Raw genomic sequence first — 18,067 nt, 5'->3', positions numbered from 1 at the left:
ACTCCTGGGTTGAGATAAGAATGGTTTAATAGAACAGAAAAGAAGAAACTAATAATGATAATGATAACACTAATAAAATGACAACAGTAGTAATAAAAGGATTGGAATGTACAAATGATGCGCAGGGCAATTGCTCACCACCCGCCGACCGACACCCAGCCAGTCCCCGAGCGGCGATTCCCCGCCCCCCCCACTTCCCAGCTCCTATATTAGATGGGACATCCCATGGTATGGAATACACCGTTGGCCAGTTTGGGTCAGGTGCCTTGGTTGTGTCCTGTGCCAACTTCTTGTGCCCTGGCTGGGCATGAGAAACTGAAAAATCCTTGACTTTAGTCTAAACACTACTGAGTAACAACTGAAAACATCAGTGTGTTATCAACATTCTTCTCATACTGAACTCAAAACATAGCACTGTACCAGCTACTAGGAAGACAGTTAACTCTATCCCAGCTGAAACCAGGACATCTAAGAAGAAAAACCAGCATCACTTGTGAATAGCAGCAGACTGCCATAAGACTCAGTTTCTGGCAGTCATTCGCTGTGGGAGCCCAGCCTGTTCACCTCACTTCACGTTCAACAAGAAACAGCAATTGTCATTATTTGATTTGGCTGAGGAAAGTAGTGTAAGACCCTTGGGTGTGAACCTGGATTTGGCCAAGGGGCATGGGACTGCCCAGCAATTATGTTCCAGTTCACTGTTTGTCACGCTTGCAGTGATTTATTTGTATCGCAAGCTCCTGCAGAGTCCCAGGTTTTTCTTGGCTGCATCCATCGCCCCAAGCCCTCTGTGTAGTTCCTCTCTGATTTTGTGCAGCATCACTCTGGGGAATTACATCTACTTTGTCTCGCTGCTTTTCCTGTTGCCTGATGGGCAGAATTCGGGCTGAAGAAGGATGTCAGCAGAGGAGGAAAGAAGATGAGATAGTAGTGGGGGATGACACGGGCTTGCAGACATCAGTCAAGCCCTGGCAGTGCAGACACCAGTGAGAGAGAGCTGATGAGAGACCACTCAAGAACAGCAGTGGTTGTGAATGTGTTTTGCCTGGCACACAGAGACAGTTTCCACGTGCATGTCTAAAGCCCACAGCTTGCAAGGAGCATTACTGCATAAGCTGGTGCCAGGCCAAGTCTGCTCTGCGTCCTTCCTTCAAGCTACAGTGTCTTACAAAACGAAACTCCAACCCGCTATCCTGGGAAAAATAACTGTGAAGCGGTTTCTCTGCCAGGAGTGCGTGGAGGGGTTGGGCCCTCCTCCACCATGCTGCTTCAGCCCCACTAGAGACTCCCCAGCGAAAACTAAGAATCTGCTGCCATCTGTAGACATTTGGGTGCTGTTCAGGCAGTTTCCGCAGCCCTGCTTGCACAGCCCTTACATAGGCAAGACAGCCGTGACAAAACCTCCCCAGTCCCAAGGCAACCTATTCCTTTCTTCAGCATTTCCCCATCTAAGGTAGCTTCTACCGTCTCCAGCTTATTTATTCTCTGCTGTTGGATGCCGGTCTTGCGAGGAGGGTTTCAGCATCCAGCTCCACTGGTTGCAGGCAGAGAGCTTGGACTTTGCTGGGGGACAGCCAGCTCCTCTTTTCTGAATGGCTCTGACAAAAAGAAAGTCTGTCCCTTGAGGAGCGTATCGCTGAAATTCCACAGCAGCCAGCAAGCTTTTCCCAGCAAACCTGTGCTCCAGGTCTCCGCTGGGCACTGACAGCCTCTCCCAGTGGGGCTGGCTGGGTAGCAGGGACAGCCACCAGTACCCACTGCATACCTCCTACACTGTCCGGGAGGGGACCCCTGCTCCCCCCAGCGTTTCTGTGTCTCTGCAGGCACACAGAAGCCATGCTGCCCACTGACCCACCTGTGCTGCTGCTCCCCACCCAGCTGAGCCTTTGTCTCCCTGTGTTCCCACCATCCTCCATGAGCTTTACCTCACAGACGTGCTTTGAGAAGGGGATCTGCTGTGTCCCCTCCCTAGGGTGTCCCCTAATCCTTGGAACAGGAAACTAGCCCTGAAATGGTGAGGGAGTCCAACACACCTTCCTGGAGGACATAAGACCCTACACTCTCTTTTCTGGGTCATGGGGGACCATTGCCACCCTGCAGCGTGTCCCACTCCGTGGCCTCAGAGCACAGCCCTCTGGTTAAACACCTCCAATATGGAGTGAACCCCAGCCACTTAACTGAGATGTCCTGGGCATTATCGCGGTTCCCTGGTGCCATTTAGATTGTCACCTGCACCAACCCCAAACCCTCAGTGGATGAGAAACAGGGGTCTGGACCCATGACTCCTGCAGACCAGCCTGTTGCAGCAGCAGCAGCATCTTCCTTCACTCTCACAAGCGCCCCAGTGCCAGGGACCGTGGCCGAGGTTGGCAGAACAGGGGAGGGATGCAGCAATTCACGGTGCCCTCCTTCTGCTTCCCAGTTCCAGGGCCAGGCCAATCTGCACGTGTTCGAGGACTGGTGCGGCAGCTCCACTGAGCAGCTCAGGAAAAACCTCCACTTCCCCTTCTTTCCCCACGTGAGTAAGACCGCAACACCCTCTGTCCCATGCTTCCAAGCTCTGCTTCCCAGCTGGATTGCCCCTGCTTCCTTCACATCCTGTCCCTGTCCTTCTCCCTCACCTCCTCTGTCCTCCTGCTGAGGGAGCAGGAAGCTTTCACAAGGCTTCAGCAGTGGCAGCTCTTCTGCTGCACAGAGGAGGCTCGTTTCACCCATGCTGGCCTCAGACATGGGGTGAAGGAGCCCTGTATTTGGTGCTCTCCCTCCAAGCGGTTAGCGAATGCCGTGTCCTGTACCCACCATCTCACCAGCATCCCCTATGCAGCTCTCCCCTCTGCAGCAGCACTTGCTCCAGTTTGTTTCTCATCTGCCCTGCTCTATCCTGCTGCCTCTGTCACACATCATGCCCCATCCTCCTCCCAGAACAAACCTCATACTTCCCTCTGCTCACCTGTGCCAGGGTTTTTGTGCCCCCCTCGTTCCTGTCACATCTAATTATTTTTAATATTTTTTTCTTCTTCCACTTCAGACGCGAACTACGCTGAAGAAGCTGGCTGTGTCCCCAAAATGGACCAACTACGGTCTCCGGATATTTGGCTACCTGCATCCTTTCACCGATGGTGAGGGCTCTGAGGCTGCTGTGCCGCTGCTCGCGTCTCCTCTCACCTGCCTCTCCCTCCTCTCCTGGTGCTGAACACTGGTGCCCTCACCCCAGCAAGCCCAATGTCAGGTCCCTTAAGTGGATGTCCCAGCTAGGTGTGCGTGACTGGCCGTGGCCTTGGCATGGGTGAAACACATCTGCCTCCCCTGTAGGGTGGAAAGGAAAAGCACAGAAGAAAACAGATGGGAAGTGCTAGATAAAAAACAATGCTGTCATGAATGCACAGCCCCATGGCGTGTACGTGGGCACAAGCAATCCCTGAGCTTTTCCTCCCTCCCTTGCATGCACAGGACTGTACATGACATCATTTATGTTCCTGCTGCTCCCTGGGTGCATGAATACCGTCTGACAGCAGCTGACATCTGTATTGCCCAGCTGCATGCTTCTGCCCAGAGCAGCCTGCTAGCACAGCTGCCATCCCTGTAACCTTGGCCAGAACAGTGAGACTGAAGCCCCTCTGTCTCCGTTCGTGGCTCCACGTGCATATTCGTCCATCCAAACACAGCTTGTCACACAAAAATTTTCTCCGGAAACAAAAGGGGAGACAGGAAGACTTTGCATGAACTTCTTAGCTTTCCAGGTTAGATGTCAGGTGAAGCTAGTGCAGGAGGGATAGTGAACCAGTTGCATCTGTAAAGTTTTGTTTTCAATCACAGCAGAGTTAGAGAGTTCAGAGAGGTTCAAAGGGGTGGGGGTGGTAATATAAAAAGGGAAGGTATAGTCTTACCAGGAAAAAGGGTGAAGACATCACTTTAGAGGAGCAGAATCCATGCTGTGCACAAGCCCTTACCACAGAGCCCTACTTACTCCCTCCATCTCTTGACAGGGGAGTTTCAGTTTGCCATTGCTGCGGATGACAATGCTGAGTTCTGGCTGAGTCCAGATGAAAAGACCTCTGGTCTCCAGCTGCTGGCCAGTGTAGGCAAGGTACAGTGCATGCTGCATGGCTTCTTCCATCAAGGCTTTAAAGTTTCTGTGGGGATGAAGACCTTCCTGTCTTACATGCTTCCTTGGACTACCCAAGTTTCTTTTCCTGCCCAACTACAGCAACACCACCACAGATGCCAGATGGGTGTGACACGACACACCTTAAGCCAGTTAGGTATTGGCAGTGCTGTTGGGAGCCCCATGTTCCCGATTAAGGGACTTACGTAAATCTGTCCACAGGTTATGGATCTCACAGACAACTTACCAGGAGGAGTAGCTCAATTTTCCCTCTTCATCACTCGCAGTGCAGTAACTAGGGAAGAAACTCATCTTAACTGGAGCATTTTCTGTCTCTTCACAGACAGGGAAGGAGTGGACCGCACCAGGGGAGTTTGGGAAATTTCACAGCCAGCAGTCAAAGATGGTGAGGTGAGTGAGCAGAGCCCCTCGCTCCCATCCACCTCTGCACGTGGCCAGGAAATCACAAGGACAAGGAAAACGAACCCAGACTTGTTCTGAAGAATTTAGCAATATAGAGAAAGGGATTACTCTGGCGTGTTGCCAGAGCTGAAGTGACACATCCACACCTGTGCCAGTTGCTTTGCTGATTTACTGCAGGAATGCAACACTGAATTTTTCTTCCCTGGAGAAAGCAGCTACCAGCAGATCCAGACTCCTCTATATGAACTGTATCCTGAGCTTCCTGCCTTGGAACTGGCCGGGTTTCCCAGAGGCCAAAACCCAGCAGGCAACACTGAAAGGGAGTTACTCAGAATTAACTGAGAAGGGTCTGGAGCGCTCCAGGTGCACAAGGGAAGCTACCTGTCTCACTGTCAACATCTGAATTTTCTTGGCAGTCCTAACCCTGCTCACCCTGAGAATTAGGTTGTTTCATGGGTGTGGTTGCTCTCCACTGATTGTCTGCTGACAAACTAAGAAGTGTTCCTTAATGCTCTTGGTGACAGACACATTGTTCTTCGCAGGTTGTCAGCTGCAGGCAGGTACTATTTTGAGGTGCTGCACAAGCAGGATGACAGAGGAACAGACCATGTGGAAGTAGCAGTGAGTCTGTGCAAATAGTTGTGCTGTCTATGCGTCCCCACAGAGCACGGGAATGACGTTTGTAATGATTTCCCCCCTTTCCCAAGCTCCAGCTCCTCTTTGCATGAGATGTATCTAATCCCTTCCAGAGCCCTTACCTAATTCCATGTGGGATAGTCCTGAACACGTCAGGACCCTTTTCTCTGTTTGCTTGGGATAGTTCTGCCCTCTCCAGTCTCTGTTGCAGCTCTTTGTCCTTTCCTGCTTTGGATGTGTCCTGAGGGATCTCAGCTCATTCCCAGTCTTTTGCTGCTAGGTAAACTTGGTCGTAGTAAGGAGAAAGAGGAAGCTGCGAGCCCATCTGGTGAAAAAAACATCTTGTGCCTGTTCCTTTTGTTCAGGCTTGTTTAACTCCATAAGCTCTTCATTTTCATGTGTTTCTCTGTTCCAGTGGAGACTGAATGACCCAGAAGCGAAGTTCAAAGTCATTGACTCCCAGTACCTCTCCCTTTTTGCTAGTAAGTATCTTCACTACAGGTTTCCCTGAGCACCTCCCCATTCTTCCGAAACGTATCAGCGGTGTTTCACCATGAATCAGTCTAGCCAGGCAAATACCATGCGTACAGATCATTACAAGAAAGAAGTGGAGACAGGTCAGGAGAGAGACCTCTGGACAAGAGTGTAACTCATTACTAAATATAGGAGAATTGGAAGTAGGTTTGGAACATTATTTCAGGGAAATCTAGAGGCAGTAAGGGAGGGCAGAGAGGAGAGTCTGCAAGGGTGAGAACTGTTCCAGATGTGAGAGTAACATGGGATGGAGGTTGCCTCCTGCAGATGCAGAGAGCTAGGGGGAACACGAGGCCGGTAACTTGGGAGCTGGGGTTGTGCGCTGGCAGTTGGACATGACTGGGGAGAAGGGGCAGCTGTAGCACTTCCAGGAGACTTCACTCTGGGTGCTGGACACAATGGAATACACTAGCGGTATTGGGTGATGCTGCTTTCTTCTATATCAGCCTCAAGTCTTTTCAGGTTGCTGCTGGATTGCAGCAAGTACATCAGCCCAGTCCCTCCTGTTTTGCAAACCCTTCTTAGCACATCAAGTGATGCCTTTATCAGTTAAGGAGCTCCTTAGTCCCGTTTACCCTTATCTAGCTTTGTCAGTATAGCTTTCCTCTTCCAGCATTCCCGCTTTCCATATCTACCGCTGTTGCCTTCCAACATCTCTGGGCTTTTTTCCATGGCAACACTTTTGCCCATGGAAGGCTCCCTGATATAATTGAGACATCTGCTTGCTGTGTCTTGAATCGCAACCTGTTGCTGTATTCTCTGAAACCTGCCAGTTGGACAGGACTAGGCTTTTGGTTAGGTTTTCTGTCCCCATCCTTTTTCCTTCTGCTCTTTTTTTCTCATTTATTCCCCATAGAAGGGAAGACTCACATCCCAGAATATTCCTTCATGGTTGGGCACAGTGCTGCAGTCTCATCTTTATCTGGCATCTTCTACCCATACAGTGTTTCCTTCCTCCATATCAGCCTTTGGCTGTATCACATCATCCCATTCCTTCTGGGTTCCCATGTTGTTCAGTACCCAAAAGTTGCTAACAGTAACCCCAGTGCCCTTGGCAGCATGTTGCCTTTGCCTCCTGGATATATACTCAGTTCCCCTCATCTCAGAGTGAGAACCTTGGAGGCACAAAGTCCTCTGGCAGTGGCACCCAAGAAAAAATGTAACCGATACCCAGTCTTCAATTTAAGCTTCCCGTTGCTCCTGGCTTACTGTGGGTCTGCATTCCCCTGCTGGAGTACCACCCCCCTCAGCCACTGAAGGCCTCACCCCAGGGTCCTGCTCCTTTTCCAGCACAGGAGGAAGCTCCACTCCTCAATTTTCTCCTCCCTTTCATCTTTTCTATCTCCTTTTAAAAAAAAATTAATGCTAATAATTCAGATGTATCCAGTAATTCCTGCCACCATGGGGCTTCTTTAGCTCACCACTGCTGGCGTGTCAAAGGCAGGAGGTAATTTTCCTCCATTACTCATCACTGTGTTTGTTTGCTTTCAGTGATAGCCATGTTCCTACCCCAAAGCTTCTGTATTTCCAGCTTTCTGAGTCAAAGCCTTTGCTTCCCACAGAGTCTTTGTGGTGAAGCTCCTGATCAGCACCATTTAGGCATTGCTATGCCAGAGACAGTGTTTGTGCCATGGATGCAATGCCATTTGGAAAGGGCTGACACTGGGGAAGGGCATTTTGGGGGCCAAGGGATGAATTAGCCCTTCCTCCCCCTTCCGTTCTCTCTCTGGTTTCTAGACGAGACGCTTTTAAAGATGGATGAGGTTGGGCATATCCCACAGACCTTGGCCAGTCACACAAGCCGGCCTGCTGACAGCTCAGGCAGCAAGGCACACCCAGCTGACATGTTGAAGCCTGACCCCCGGGACACTCTTTACAAAGGTAAGACTTGCAAAGCAGTTGAGAAGGTAGCTGCAGCCTGTCACAGCACGTGCAGTAGCACAGCCGAGAAAGATTGTCCTCCTACACCACGGTTATCAAAGGCCACGCTTTTTTCTCCCCAGTGCAGAGGAGAGGGGCAGCATACAATATAAGCCACTGTAGGAGACAAAGCACAGACTAAACCCAGCTCCTCTTTCTTGGCATCCAGCTTCTGCAACATCCCTGGGTGTAATATTTTAGTGTAAGTGCTGTAGAGCAGTATAAAGAGGTAAGCTGTGCAAGATAGTTTGCTTTATGTATCTGTTAGTATTTCACATGGATAAAGAGAAACCAGGCACAGAAGTAGCTAAGCTGGTGCATCGGTTGCAAGCAAGGCTCTTCCAGCAACACTTGCTTACATGTTTCTTCTTAGTGCCTCTGCTCAGCAAGTCTCGTGTGCGCCGAGCGTTGCCGGACTGCTCATACAAGCCCAGCTACCTGGTGAATGGATTTCCTCTGCAGCGCTACCAGGGACTCCAGTTTGTAAGTTTTATTCCTTGAGCAGATACTTGCCTAGGGGAATGCAAGGAGGAAGGAGGGAGACGCCATTAACCATGGTCCCTCCACCAATCTGAAGCTCCTGGGCAGGTTTGACCATCTGCTGTTCAAGTCTGTGCATCCAGTACGTGCCAAAGGGCAACACCAAGAAAAGGGAGATGGGTGCTACTCACTGCTCACAGGTCTCACTGGGGTACAAGTGTGTGTGTCTTACAGAGCCCCTTGGACCTCAAACCAAAGAGCTGAGCTTGCCTTCGCACAGAGCCTCAAAAGGGCCGAGGATTTTATTCTCCATGAGGTGAACTGTAGTCTGTGTGGACTACTAAAGCTCTGACAAGCTTAAAACTGGTCTTGAGGGGTAGCTTACATTTGTGGGGCATGCAACATAGCAGGGATTAATCCCCTGCATAGCAGAGCAGACTCTGAGGTCTGCTGGGGATAGGTCACCAGTACAGTTTGCCTCCCTGGATGTCGGTGGAAGCCTACACTCCCTTGGGGGACTCGCATCCTGGGTGGCCCCGGCTCCCTCAGCCTTGCATGGTGGTCCCCACACACACCTTCTGGGCTCCTGTGATCCCCTGCGTCTCTTCGGGAGGACTTGCCCACCTCTCTCCCAGCTAATTCTCACTCTGCTATAGGACAGTTACAGAGATAGACAGACAGATGCCAAGAGAGAGAGAGAAAGGCCCACCTGTGCACACATCCCAGCACACTTTCTTCTGTTTTCCATTCTCACAGCCTGCTGCTGGGTGCCTTGGAGAGGCAAATAGTTAGTGAGCAACCCCTGCTTCCTCTCAGAAGGGCCAGTCACCCTGCAGCTGTGTCTGGGTCACCTTGTGAGTGGTATCTGGATTTATGAGGGTTTTACTTTATTTTCCTCCCTTCTTCCCAGGTTCATTTATCCTTTGTTTACCCAAATGATTACAGCCGCCTGAGCCACATGGAGAAAGACAACAAATGCTTCTATCAGGAAAACCCGTATTACTTGGAAAGGTAGGATGCCCCAAATGCAGATTTACTAGCAGGGAGGGAGGACATGGTTTGAAAGCTGGAATTGGGGTGGAATTTCATATTCACTTCTGTAGGACTCTCTTAATTCTTAAAGATCCCCTAAGTCCTGCAAAACATGAAAGCGTTTATAGTTTCTTTCGATAACCTACGCTCCCTTTACATGAAAATATGTTTAGGTCTCAGGGGGAAACTGCCACTGCTTTTCTTGCTCTATTAACCTGGAAGCTGGGTCAGAGTATGTTTGTTCCACTACATCAGGGAGTGCACTTCCAGCAAACTTTACCTGCCAGCAGCTGGAACCTCCTGATGGCTATCGCTGTGAAAGCCAAACCATGCTCACCACCAGACATCTCTCTGGGGGAATAAATGCATGTCATTCATCGTCACTAGGGTCTGGCTCCCAGCAGTGGCCCTGCAAGGGAACCGGCACTTGCATACTCCTTCGCGCCACAGGCAGACACCTCGTGTGAGGACCCCCCCTCCATTCAAGACGACTTTTTTTGCATGATAAGGAGAGTCACTTTTCCGGTGAGATAACTGATGGTGGCCTCCCTGTGTGCAGGATCTTCTTCCTCCCTACAGGACTGTTTTGAGGCCTGGAACAACAGAGCGTATTGTAGGTTTGGGAGGGAACTCCTGGGACTGGGGTTCATAGTGAAAGGTGGAGAAGGTGGCTGCCATGGGCTGGAAGGTGCCACCCAGGTTTATTACTTTCACAATTCATTTGTATTGTGACAGGATTGAGGAACTGTGGACCCATTTTGCTTGGCATCAAGCACACATGGAGGGAACCAGTCCTGGAAATCCCTCCCAAAAGCTTGAAGCACAGACATATGAGGACAGCATACAGACAGTGGTGGTACGAGAGAACAGAGAGGGAGGTCATTGCAATTACCTGCCTGAGCCACTTTTGCAGAATGATGACTTGCGTTTATGAGCACTACATCATAAGGGAGCTTTAAGGAGCAGTTTAAGGGAGGGTAAAGCTGTGTTTCAGGGTACTTATATTGGGATTTCCTCCTGCGCTTATGAGAAAATGTCTGAGAGACTGGGATGATAAGCAAGGAAAGCTGACGTCTTTGACAGTGCAGAGTAAGATCTGATTGCCCAAAGATTTGAAAGAGAGGGATGATGATAGTCTATGACTTGGCTGGGAAAGGACAATCTAGAGATGCTGGGTAGATGTAATCAGAGTAATGGACCATCACCTCTGAAGCAGTGGCCATAATTTATTTGGAGATGGCAAAGTAACTTTCATCGAACTTGTGTTTTGCCCTTCCTTCTGCAGATTTGGATTCTACAAGTACATGAAAATGGATAGGCCAGAGAAGAGCCTGGACTCTGGAGAAAAGACAGAGCAGCCAGGTAGAGGCCCTAATGTCAAAGCCCAGAGGATGCTTTTATATGTCACTTTCATGTGTGATCTTCCAGCACCAGCTGAAAGAAGCTGTTGACTTTCTGTACCAAGGAAGTCACAGCCCTTCCCTCCCAGATTGCGGTGGCTGGGAGGAGATTTTTGCTGCCACTTCTCTTAAGGGCGTGTTGGGAAGTCACCAGACAGTGGGCTGTAGTGGACAATGTGACAGCTACCTCTCAGGCCTGCAGCTTAGCTGAGGTGCAATTCCAGCAAAAGTGTGGGAAGAAGCGACAGAGCCAAAGGTGTGCAGCATGGCAACCTATGCCCACACCTGCCTTACAAAGTTGTGGCCAGACTGACAGCTAAAGGCAAAGCCAGACACCTCCACAGCCTGGCATTTGGCAATGCTGGCTAATAGGTGCTGAGGAGGTTGGTACCAGCAAGAGCACAGCTCCCATGTATGAGAGCATCCCTGTCACTCTGAGCAGGAAAGACCGCCGAGATGAGGCAAGAAGTAGCTGCCCCCAGCGGGGTGGGTGCCTGGGTCACAACAGGGAAGTCAGTGGAATGATGCCAGAGGTGTAACTGCAATTACTCCTGCAGGGTCCCAGGAGGAGAACCTGGACGATCTGCAGTATGCGGAGCAGGACACGGAGAGTACCAGTCCCCCCAAGCGCCCTGGCGTGGGGAGGGCAGAGCTGGCAGGCAACGCTCCCAGCAGCGTGGTGGGCAGCGATAACGTTCACAAGGACTATTCCCTCCAGGAGCATCGTCGGCTTCTCTCAGTGATGGGTGGTGACATAGGAGGGGGACTACAGAGGAGAAGGGTGAAGCGGTCTGGTGTCAAATCAGCCACGCTGGCCTTTGCCAACCAAAGCATCAGCCAGGCTGGCCTAGAGAGGAACCCAATAATGAAGAGACCCCGTTTAAAAGCTGGCGTCAAAGACAACTCCAGGAGCCCTTCACAGCATGCCAGGGCTGTCCAGGTGAGAGCACCTGTCAAAAAGGTGAATCCTCCTTCTAGGACTGTGTCTCAAAGGCAGCAGCCTCTCGGTGGCCCTAAGGACTCAGGGGTCACAATTCCCGAAGGGATGAGACCTGGAGGAGACCTCAGCACTGCTAAGGGCGGGCTGCAGCCAGGAGGCACTGTGCCAGCTGGGAAAGGACGCCCAGTCTCTGGCAAAGCTGGCAGACGCACTGTGAGTGCTGCCAGCCCCAGCCAGCAGCCTGGGCTGCCACAGTGGCTGAACCAAGTGGAGTCCTACATTGCTGAGCAGAAGGCGGCCAATGGTGGGGACGTGGGCAAGGGAGAGGCGCAGGTGGCATCTCCTGTGAAGGGCAAGTCTGGACCTGCGGCAGCAGAAGAGGAAGAGGAAGAGGCAGATGGGGAGCCAGAGGAGGAAGATGAGGAGGATTTCGATTACGTACCAGTGTTTGACCAGGCGGTGAACTGGGAGCAGACCTTCAGCATGAGCAACCTGGACTTCCATATGCTGCGCACAGACTGGATTGACCTGAAATGCAACACGTCAGGAAACTTACTGCTAAGAGAAAGGGAGGCCCTGGAAGTCACACGTGTCTTCCTGAAGAAGCTCAACCAGAGGAGTAAAGGGTAAGGCACAGTGTAAAAACCAAGGGGCAGTGTCCCGGAGCTGGTGTACCGTGCTGCACTGGGAATACCTGTCGTGTGAGGAGCTAGTGGGAATCAGAGAATAAACTAGATGTGGGAAATAAGACTTCAGGCAAGGAATCTGTGTAAAAAACTGGGCCTTAAATACCTCATTTGGCTGAGAGATGGGTATTGTTGGACACCAGACCATGTCTGGGGGCTGAATAAGGCCCTCCAAGAGCTGGTGGCAGTAAACGTGAAAGATTGGAGGTTTCCATCCAGTTAGCATCACTGGCTTTTTGCTGGCTTCCCCCTTGTGCAGTGTAGGTATTGAGAAGACATATGAGCATTTTACCAGCTGAAGATTAAGAAATCCTGCTGATATGAAGTAGGACTGGAGCTCCTTGTGCTTGTGGTTTGACATCTGCCACACCTCAGCTTGCGAATCACTTAGGACATAGGACCAGAAGGGACCTAACAGATAATGTGGATCAGTACACCGACCTCAGAGACAACCAAGTACCCTACACTGTTATCTGAATATGTGCACCTCCATCTTAAAACTAGTTAGATTTCTAGATCCTAGTACTGATTTGGGAAGACGTTTCGGCAACTTGCTTCTTTGATGACCCACTGGAGATCAGCTTTTGCTGGCACTGTTTTTACATTGCTTTTATATGGTTCTTTTTCTTCTCAAGACTTACCATCTTGATTGCCTTTCTGGCAAACAGACATACCTCCTCTGAGCCTCTGTAAGCTAAACAATCCAACTCCTGACCCTTCTGTTGAGTTGGCCTGTATTTCCATAATTTTCCTATCTGTCTTTCACCATGTGGGTTTCAGTTTAGGTTAATTTTCCTGTACGTTAAGTGACCAGTATGCTGGATGTTTTATAGAATGGGTGTTATTAGTTCCCATTCCCTGCTGGAAGTAGCTCCAATGCTACATCTTAAGATCACATTTGGTTTTTCAGGGTCACATCAGTCACAGTCGTGGTGTAACTGATCAGTACACACAAGCTTTTCTCAGCATTTTTAACTGATGAGCATCCATTTTACAGCAGAAACTCTTGTTATGATCTGAAAGGCCATGACCTGGCATTTCATCCTGTTTTGGCCATTCTGAACATACAGCTCACCCCAGTTTTTACTGTATGATTGCTCAGTCCTACTCCATGTTATTGGCTGATAAGCTGTCATCAGCCAATTTCACTAGCCCAAACATGCTCCTTGTGCCAAGATGGTTGTAGGAGGTGTTGAATACACTCACTATTACCAACCCTACAATCATTCAGACATATTTGTTATTTTCAGTGTCACCTTTATTTCGTTTCCCTTGCCAACTATTTTCTTTTGGCTGGAATCCCAGATCTAAGCCCACATGCTTGTGGATTTAGGAAACAGGTGCTAAACCTTCCCAAGGGACTTCGGAAACAGTGCAGCGAAGCAAGGAGAAGCTGGGGACAAAAAGAGTTGTGCTAGCGAGGAGGAAAGAACCTAGCAGAGCTTAACAGGCTGGAGGTGGGAGTGGGGCTGGTGTACTGGGGACATGCCCACCCCAGCTCTCTCTCCTGCAGACGGTTCCAGCTGCAGCGTATTGTGAACATAGAGAAACGCCAGGACCGCATACGGGGTGGCCGCTACCTGCTGGAGCTGGAGCTGCTGGAGCAGGGAGAGCGGCTCGTCCGCTTCTCCGAGTACGTCTTTGCGCAGGGCTGGCAGGGCGTTGGCGGCGATGAGGAGGAGGAGAGGAAGATGAGGAACCTGGCGTGGGGTCGCCGGCGGCACCTGATGGCCGTGGCGAACGAGCCAGAGCTGTGCTGGCCCCAGGGCTTTTCCTGGAACCACCGTGCCGTGGTTCACTTCGTGGTGCCAGGTAAGGGGGACCTGCCTCCTTGGGACATCCAGGGATGGCACGGTGGGCGGTTCCCAGGAGCGCAGTCCTGAACAGTGGGTCTGGGCCAGCCTCAGCTGTCTTACTTGGGTCACTTCCAATTTCTGTTCTCTCCAAGTTAAACCCCCTCAGAAATATGGCAGGGCCCAAAGTCAAAGTAAGCTCAGAGAAAACCTCTGTCGCACGCTGGGGAAGAACCCACACTGATTCCTGGGCTCTTTGGTCCAGGTTTTCAGCCTGGGCCTATTTCAGCATCCCTGCAAGGTTAGTGGGGTTTGAGGGGAGGCAAGGAGCCTTGCCTGTTGAGAAGCCACACCATCTTTGAAACCAGTTTTGCTTTGATTGTCTCCCTCTTGCAATACAACCAGTGAAAAACCAGGCACGTTGGGTGCTGCAGTTCATCTCTGACATGGAAGAGCTGTTCCGAGTCACTAAGGATCCTTACTTCAACGTCATCATCACGGACTACAGCAGTGATGACATGGATGTAGAGAAGGCTCTGAAAAGGTCTACTTTGCATAGGTGAGAGGTCACAAAAAACTGCTTGCATGCATATGCCTGCAAACACAGTGCATCTGTCAATCTCTGTGTATTGACTAGTCACAGCCTTCTGCGGCTGGAAACCCAAAGATAACATCCACCCAGACCTTGCACATACACATGGATTTATTGTTGTTATAATGTACATACACGTATACTGTATATAATAGTGTTACAAAACTGGAAGGCAATACCTATTGTAGTCATCCATCCAGATGCATCTCAGCTGTGGTTTAACCCCAGGCAGCAACTAAGCATCACGCAGCCGCTCACTCACTGCTCCCCACCCAGGGGGAGAGAATTGGAAAAAAAGTAAAACTTGTGGGTTGAGATAAGAACACTTTAATAGAACAGAAAGGAAGAAACTAATAACGATGATAATAACAATAATAAAATTACAACAATAATAATAATAATAAAAGGATTGGAATATACAAAACAAGTGATGCACAATGCAAATGCTCACCACCCGCTGACCGACGCCCAGTTAGTTCCCGAGCAGCGATCCCTCTCAGCCCCGCTCCCCCCAGTTTATATACTAGATGTGATGTCACCTGGTCTGGAATACCCCTTTGGCCAGTTTGGGTCAGCTGCGCTGGCTGTGTCCCCTCCTAACTTCTTGTGCCCCTCCAGCCTTCTTGCTGGCTGGGCATGAGGAGCTGAAAAATCCTTGACTTAGTCTAAACATTACTAGGCAACAACTGAAAACATCAGTGTGTTATCAACATTCTTCTCATACTGAACCCAAAACACTGCACTATACCAGCTACTAGGAAGAAAGTTAACTCTATCCCAGCCAAAACCAGGACAATCTCTTTTCTCCTGGCTTTTGTTCAAGTTTGCAGGAGAGTAGAGAAAGCAAGTCTTGCAGTGATGACAAGGGGAGGACAGAGAAGAAAAGAAAGCTGTGAGAAATGGGACAGAGAGCTTGGAGACCTTTGGGGACTCTGCTTGCTGGAATAGCTGTCTCGCTTACTCTGATCTGAACCAGCCTTGGCTGGTCATTTCCTTTACATGCCAGGGGTTCCCAGTAACAGGTCTAGTCCTAGGATAGAGCTGGACTAGAGCGGAAAAGACTTGTGCTAGGGACTGCCCTATCCTTGCTGCACAAGGGGGAAGACCCTCAGGGCACGCTGGGACCTGGAGCATCACTGAGCTTGTGCACTCACACAGCAAAGGCTTTTCTCCTTCTTGAGAGGGTGTGCAGGGGCGAGGGCAGCTCCACAGCATGATGCCTGCGGTGCACCACTGCTAGTGGTGCTTTCTGTGCTCGTCAGCATGCGCGCGCTGAAGTTCTCTTTCCTGTCTGACCCCCAGCTATCAGTACTTGAAGCTGACAGGGAATTTCGAGCGTTCTGCTGGGCTGCAGGCGGGGATAGACCTCGTGACGGTAAGCCTGGGGGCCCTTTGGGTGGACAGGGATGTTTCTAGTATGTGTCTGGTGCTACCTCTGCCTTTCATACTGAACGCACTGGTTTTTAGGGAAGGGAATAGCCTAGCAGACCAGATCAAATGTAAATGTGTTTCCTGTCCCTTCAGAGTAAGAGTCTTACCCTTCATTCTGAGGAGCCTCTGGTCCATTCAGTTCTCAGTCCACCTACTAGGACTATCAGACAGGGGGGAAACCAGCAGTAGCAGCTTTGTGATACGGCTCTGCCAGGTCATAGTCATAGTATTTCACACCCACCATTGAACAGCCACTCCGTGGCCATTTTGCCAGCCTCTAGGACCTCAGTTTCTGATGTAGCAACAAATGGCTCTTTAATTCACTCCCATATCTCTGTCTTCCTGCCCCTCAAGAAAGACTTACTTAAAGTCAACCTATTTTTTTTTCCCAACCGGTGCGGTCGGTTCCAGGACCCACACAGCATCATTTTCCTGTGCGACCTCCACATCCACTTCCCAGCTGGAGTTATTGATTCAATCCGGAAGCACTGCGTGGAAGGCAAGATGGCATTTGCGCCCATGGTCATGAGGCTGCACTGCGGCATGTCCCCACAGTGGCCTGATGGTAAGGAGTGGAGCCTCTTTGGCTCAGACCTTGGTGAGTGGGGAAAGGATGAGGGTGCCTGTCACCTCTAGATTTGTTCCTCTGGTGCTGTCAAGGTCTGGAGCTTAAGGTACTTCCAGGGCCGCTAGGTGAGAGTGCATTAGACATAGGATGGGGTTTAACCGTGTCAGATACCTGAAATCTGGGATCAAAGAGCCAGCAGAGCCCTTTATATGACATTTCTCCTGGTCGTCTCTTAGGGCTGTCTGTGGATTTGAGGACCTTGGAAAATGCCTCCTTTACTCCTTTCTGCTCATTTCTCTCTTTTCTTAGGGGGAGCAGCCTGTCCTGAGGAGAGCTTGTAGCCCAGGGGTGAGGGAAACCAACCCAAGTCAAGGGGAGGAAAGTGGCGCGTATCATCTGAGCGTAGGATTTCCTTTAGACAGAGGTGGCCATCCTGAGCCATCCAGGCACAGGGACAACCCTTTGAAGCTGGGACAGTCCAGGTACATTAGGTACTATGCTGCCAGACAGGAGATGTGAGAGGCTCTGCTAACAAGTTCATGCTGTCTGTCCGCAAGCCTTCCTCACTTCTCAAAACTTTAATACGGTTGGCTCTGCCTTGGTGCTGAGTTGAGTCTCTGGTGTCAACACTGTGCTAAAAGTAGCTTAAGTGTCACTTCAGCAGCCCTGCTGGAGTCATCAGTGGTTCGAAGTGCCAACATACCTGTGCCTCTTTTGTGCTGTCCTCAGGCTACTGGGAGGTGAATGGGTTTGGTCTCTTGGGCATATACAAGTCTGACCTGGACAAGATTGGAGGCATGAACACAAAAGAGTTTCGGGACCGCTGGGGAGGAGAGGACTGGGAACTCCTGGACAGGTAGGCATCCATTGTCAACACCCATGCGCTCAGGAGGGGATCACCCATTAGTTCCCAGAGGACCAATGACCAGGGGAGCGAGGATCTGAGGAGACTGAGGTGACTAATGCCACCATAAGCTTGGTCAGTGAGGGAGAGTCTTTGAGCATGTCCTGACCCCAAACCTAGTAGATAAGTGGACCCAAAATACACTACTACAGCCCCTGGTAAGAGAATAGAGGAGCTGTTTCCTGGTGCCTTCCAGCCACACTGCTCGTTGGCCACGGGCAGATCAGGCACTGGTGATCATGAAGACTTTGTCCTCTTCAAGCAGTGCAGTGCACAGCTGGACCAGTTTGGGTCCTTCAGACTTCCCATACTACGTATAGCAATTGTCCAGAAGAGCAGCTGTCAGAGAGACATTTAAAGATCACAAGATCTCACAATTTCTGAGAATTTTGTGATGAGGGGTCTCTGCTGTACAAATCCTAGGCCTCTGGGTTTGTAGTTCTACGTTTTGGGGCCTGTCCTGTCTTTTCTGTCAGATGACTGCAGAAAAGACTACAATCCTGAGGAATCCCATGTTGCCAGCTGTCTTTCCTCCTAGCCTGGCATGTGCCGGCCACCCCTGACTAGTCCTGTTCTAGGGTGCGTAAACACTCAGCAAGTGTCATTAGATGCCTGCTTATGGA

The 18,067-nt window shown here is 50.4% G+C and overlaps 1 protein-coding gene across 1 annotated transcript in view; it reads left to right on the top strand.

The window, feature by feature from the left end:
* Nucleotides 1-18,067, top strand: part of B4GALNT3 (beta-1,4-N-acetyl-galactosaminyltransferase 3) — a 72,095-nt gene that overhangs the window by 48,067 nt on the left and 5,961 nt on the right. The window contains exons 4-19 of the mRNA XM_049822654.1: nucleotides 2,423-2,518; nucleotides 3,029-3,119; nucleotides 3,987-4,087; nucleotides 4,449-4,516; nucleotides 5,071-5,149; nucleotides 5,580-5,646; nucleotides 7,436-7,579; nucleotides 7,992-8,101; nucleotides 9,009-9,109; nucleotides 10,416-10,492; nucleotides 11,088-12,096; nucleotides 13,670-13,968; nucleotides 14,355-14,508; nucleotides 15,844-15,916; nucleotides 16,384-16,537; nucleotides 17,270-17,396. Of these exons, the coding sequence (XP_049678611.1) occupies nucleotides 2,423-2,518; nucleotides 3,029-3,119; nucleotides 3,987-4,087; nucleotides 4,449-4,516; nucleotides 5,071-5,149; nucleotides 5,580-5,646; nucleotides 7,436-7,579; nucleotides 7,992-8,101; nucleotides 9,009-9,109; nucleotides 10,416-10,492; nucleotides 11,088-12,096; nucleotides 13,670-13,968; nucleotides 14,355-14,508; nucleotides 15,844-15,916; nucleotides 16,384-16,537; nucleotides 17,270-17,396 (2,750 nt within the window). The remainder of the gene's footprint in view (nucleotides 1-2,422; nucleotides 2,519-3,028; nucleotides 3,120-3,986; nucleotides 4,088-4,448; nucleotides 4,517-5,070; nucleotides 5,150-5,579; nucleotides 5,647-7,435; nucleotides 7,580-7,991; nucleotides 8,102-9,008; nucleotides 9,110-10,415; nucleotides 10,493-11,087; nucleotides 12,097-13,669; nucleotides 13,969-14,354; nucleotides 14,509-15,843; nucleotides 15,917-16,383; nucleotides 16,538-17,269; nucleotides 17,397-18,067) is intronic.

The sequence above is a fragment of the Accipiter gentilis genome, chromosome 18, assembly GCF_929443795.1.
Source record: "Accipiter gentilis chromosome 18, bAccGen1.1, whole genome shotgun sequence".
NCBI lineage: Eukaryota > Metazoa > Chordata > Aves > Accipitriformes > Accipitridae > Astur > Astur gentilis.
Note: the sequence above shows the minus strand (reverse complement) of the source record. Positions and strands in the feature narration are given on the sequence as shown.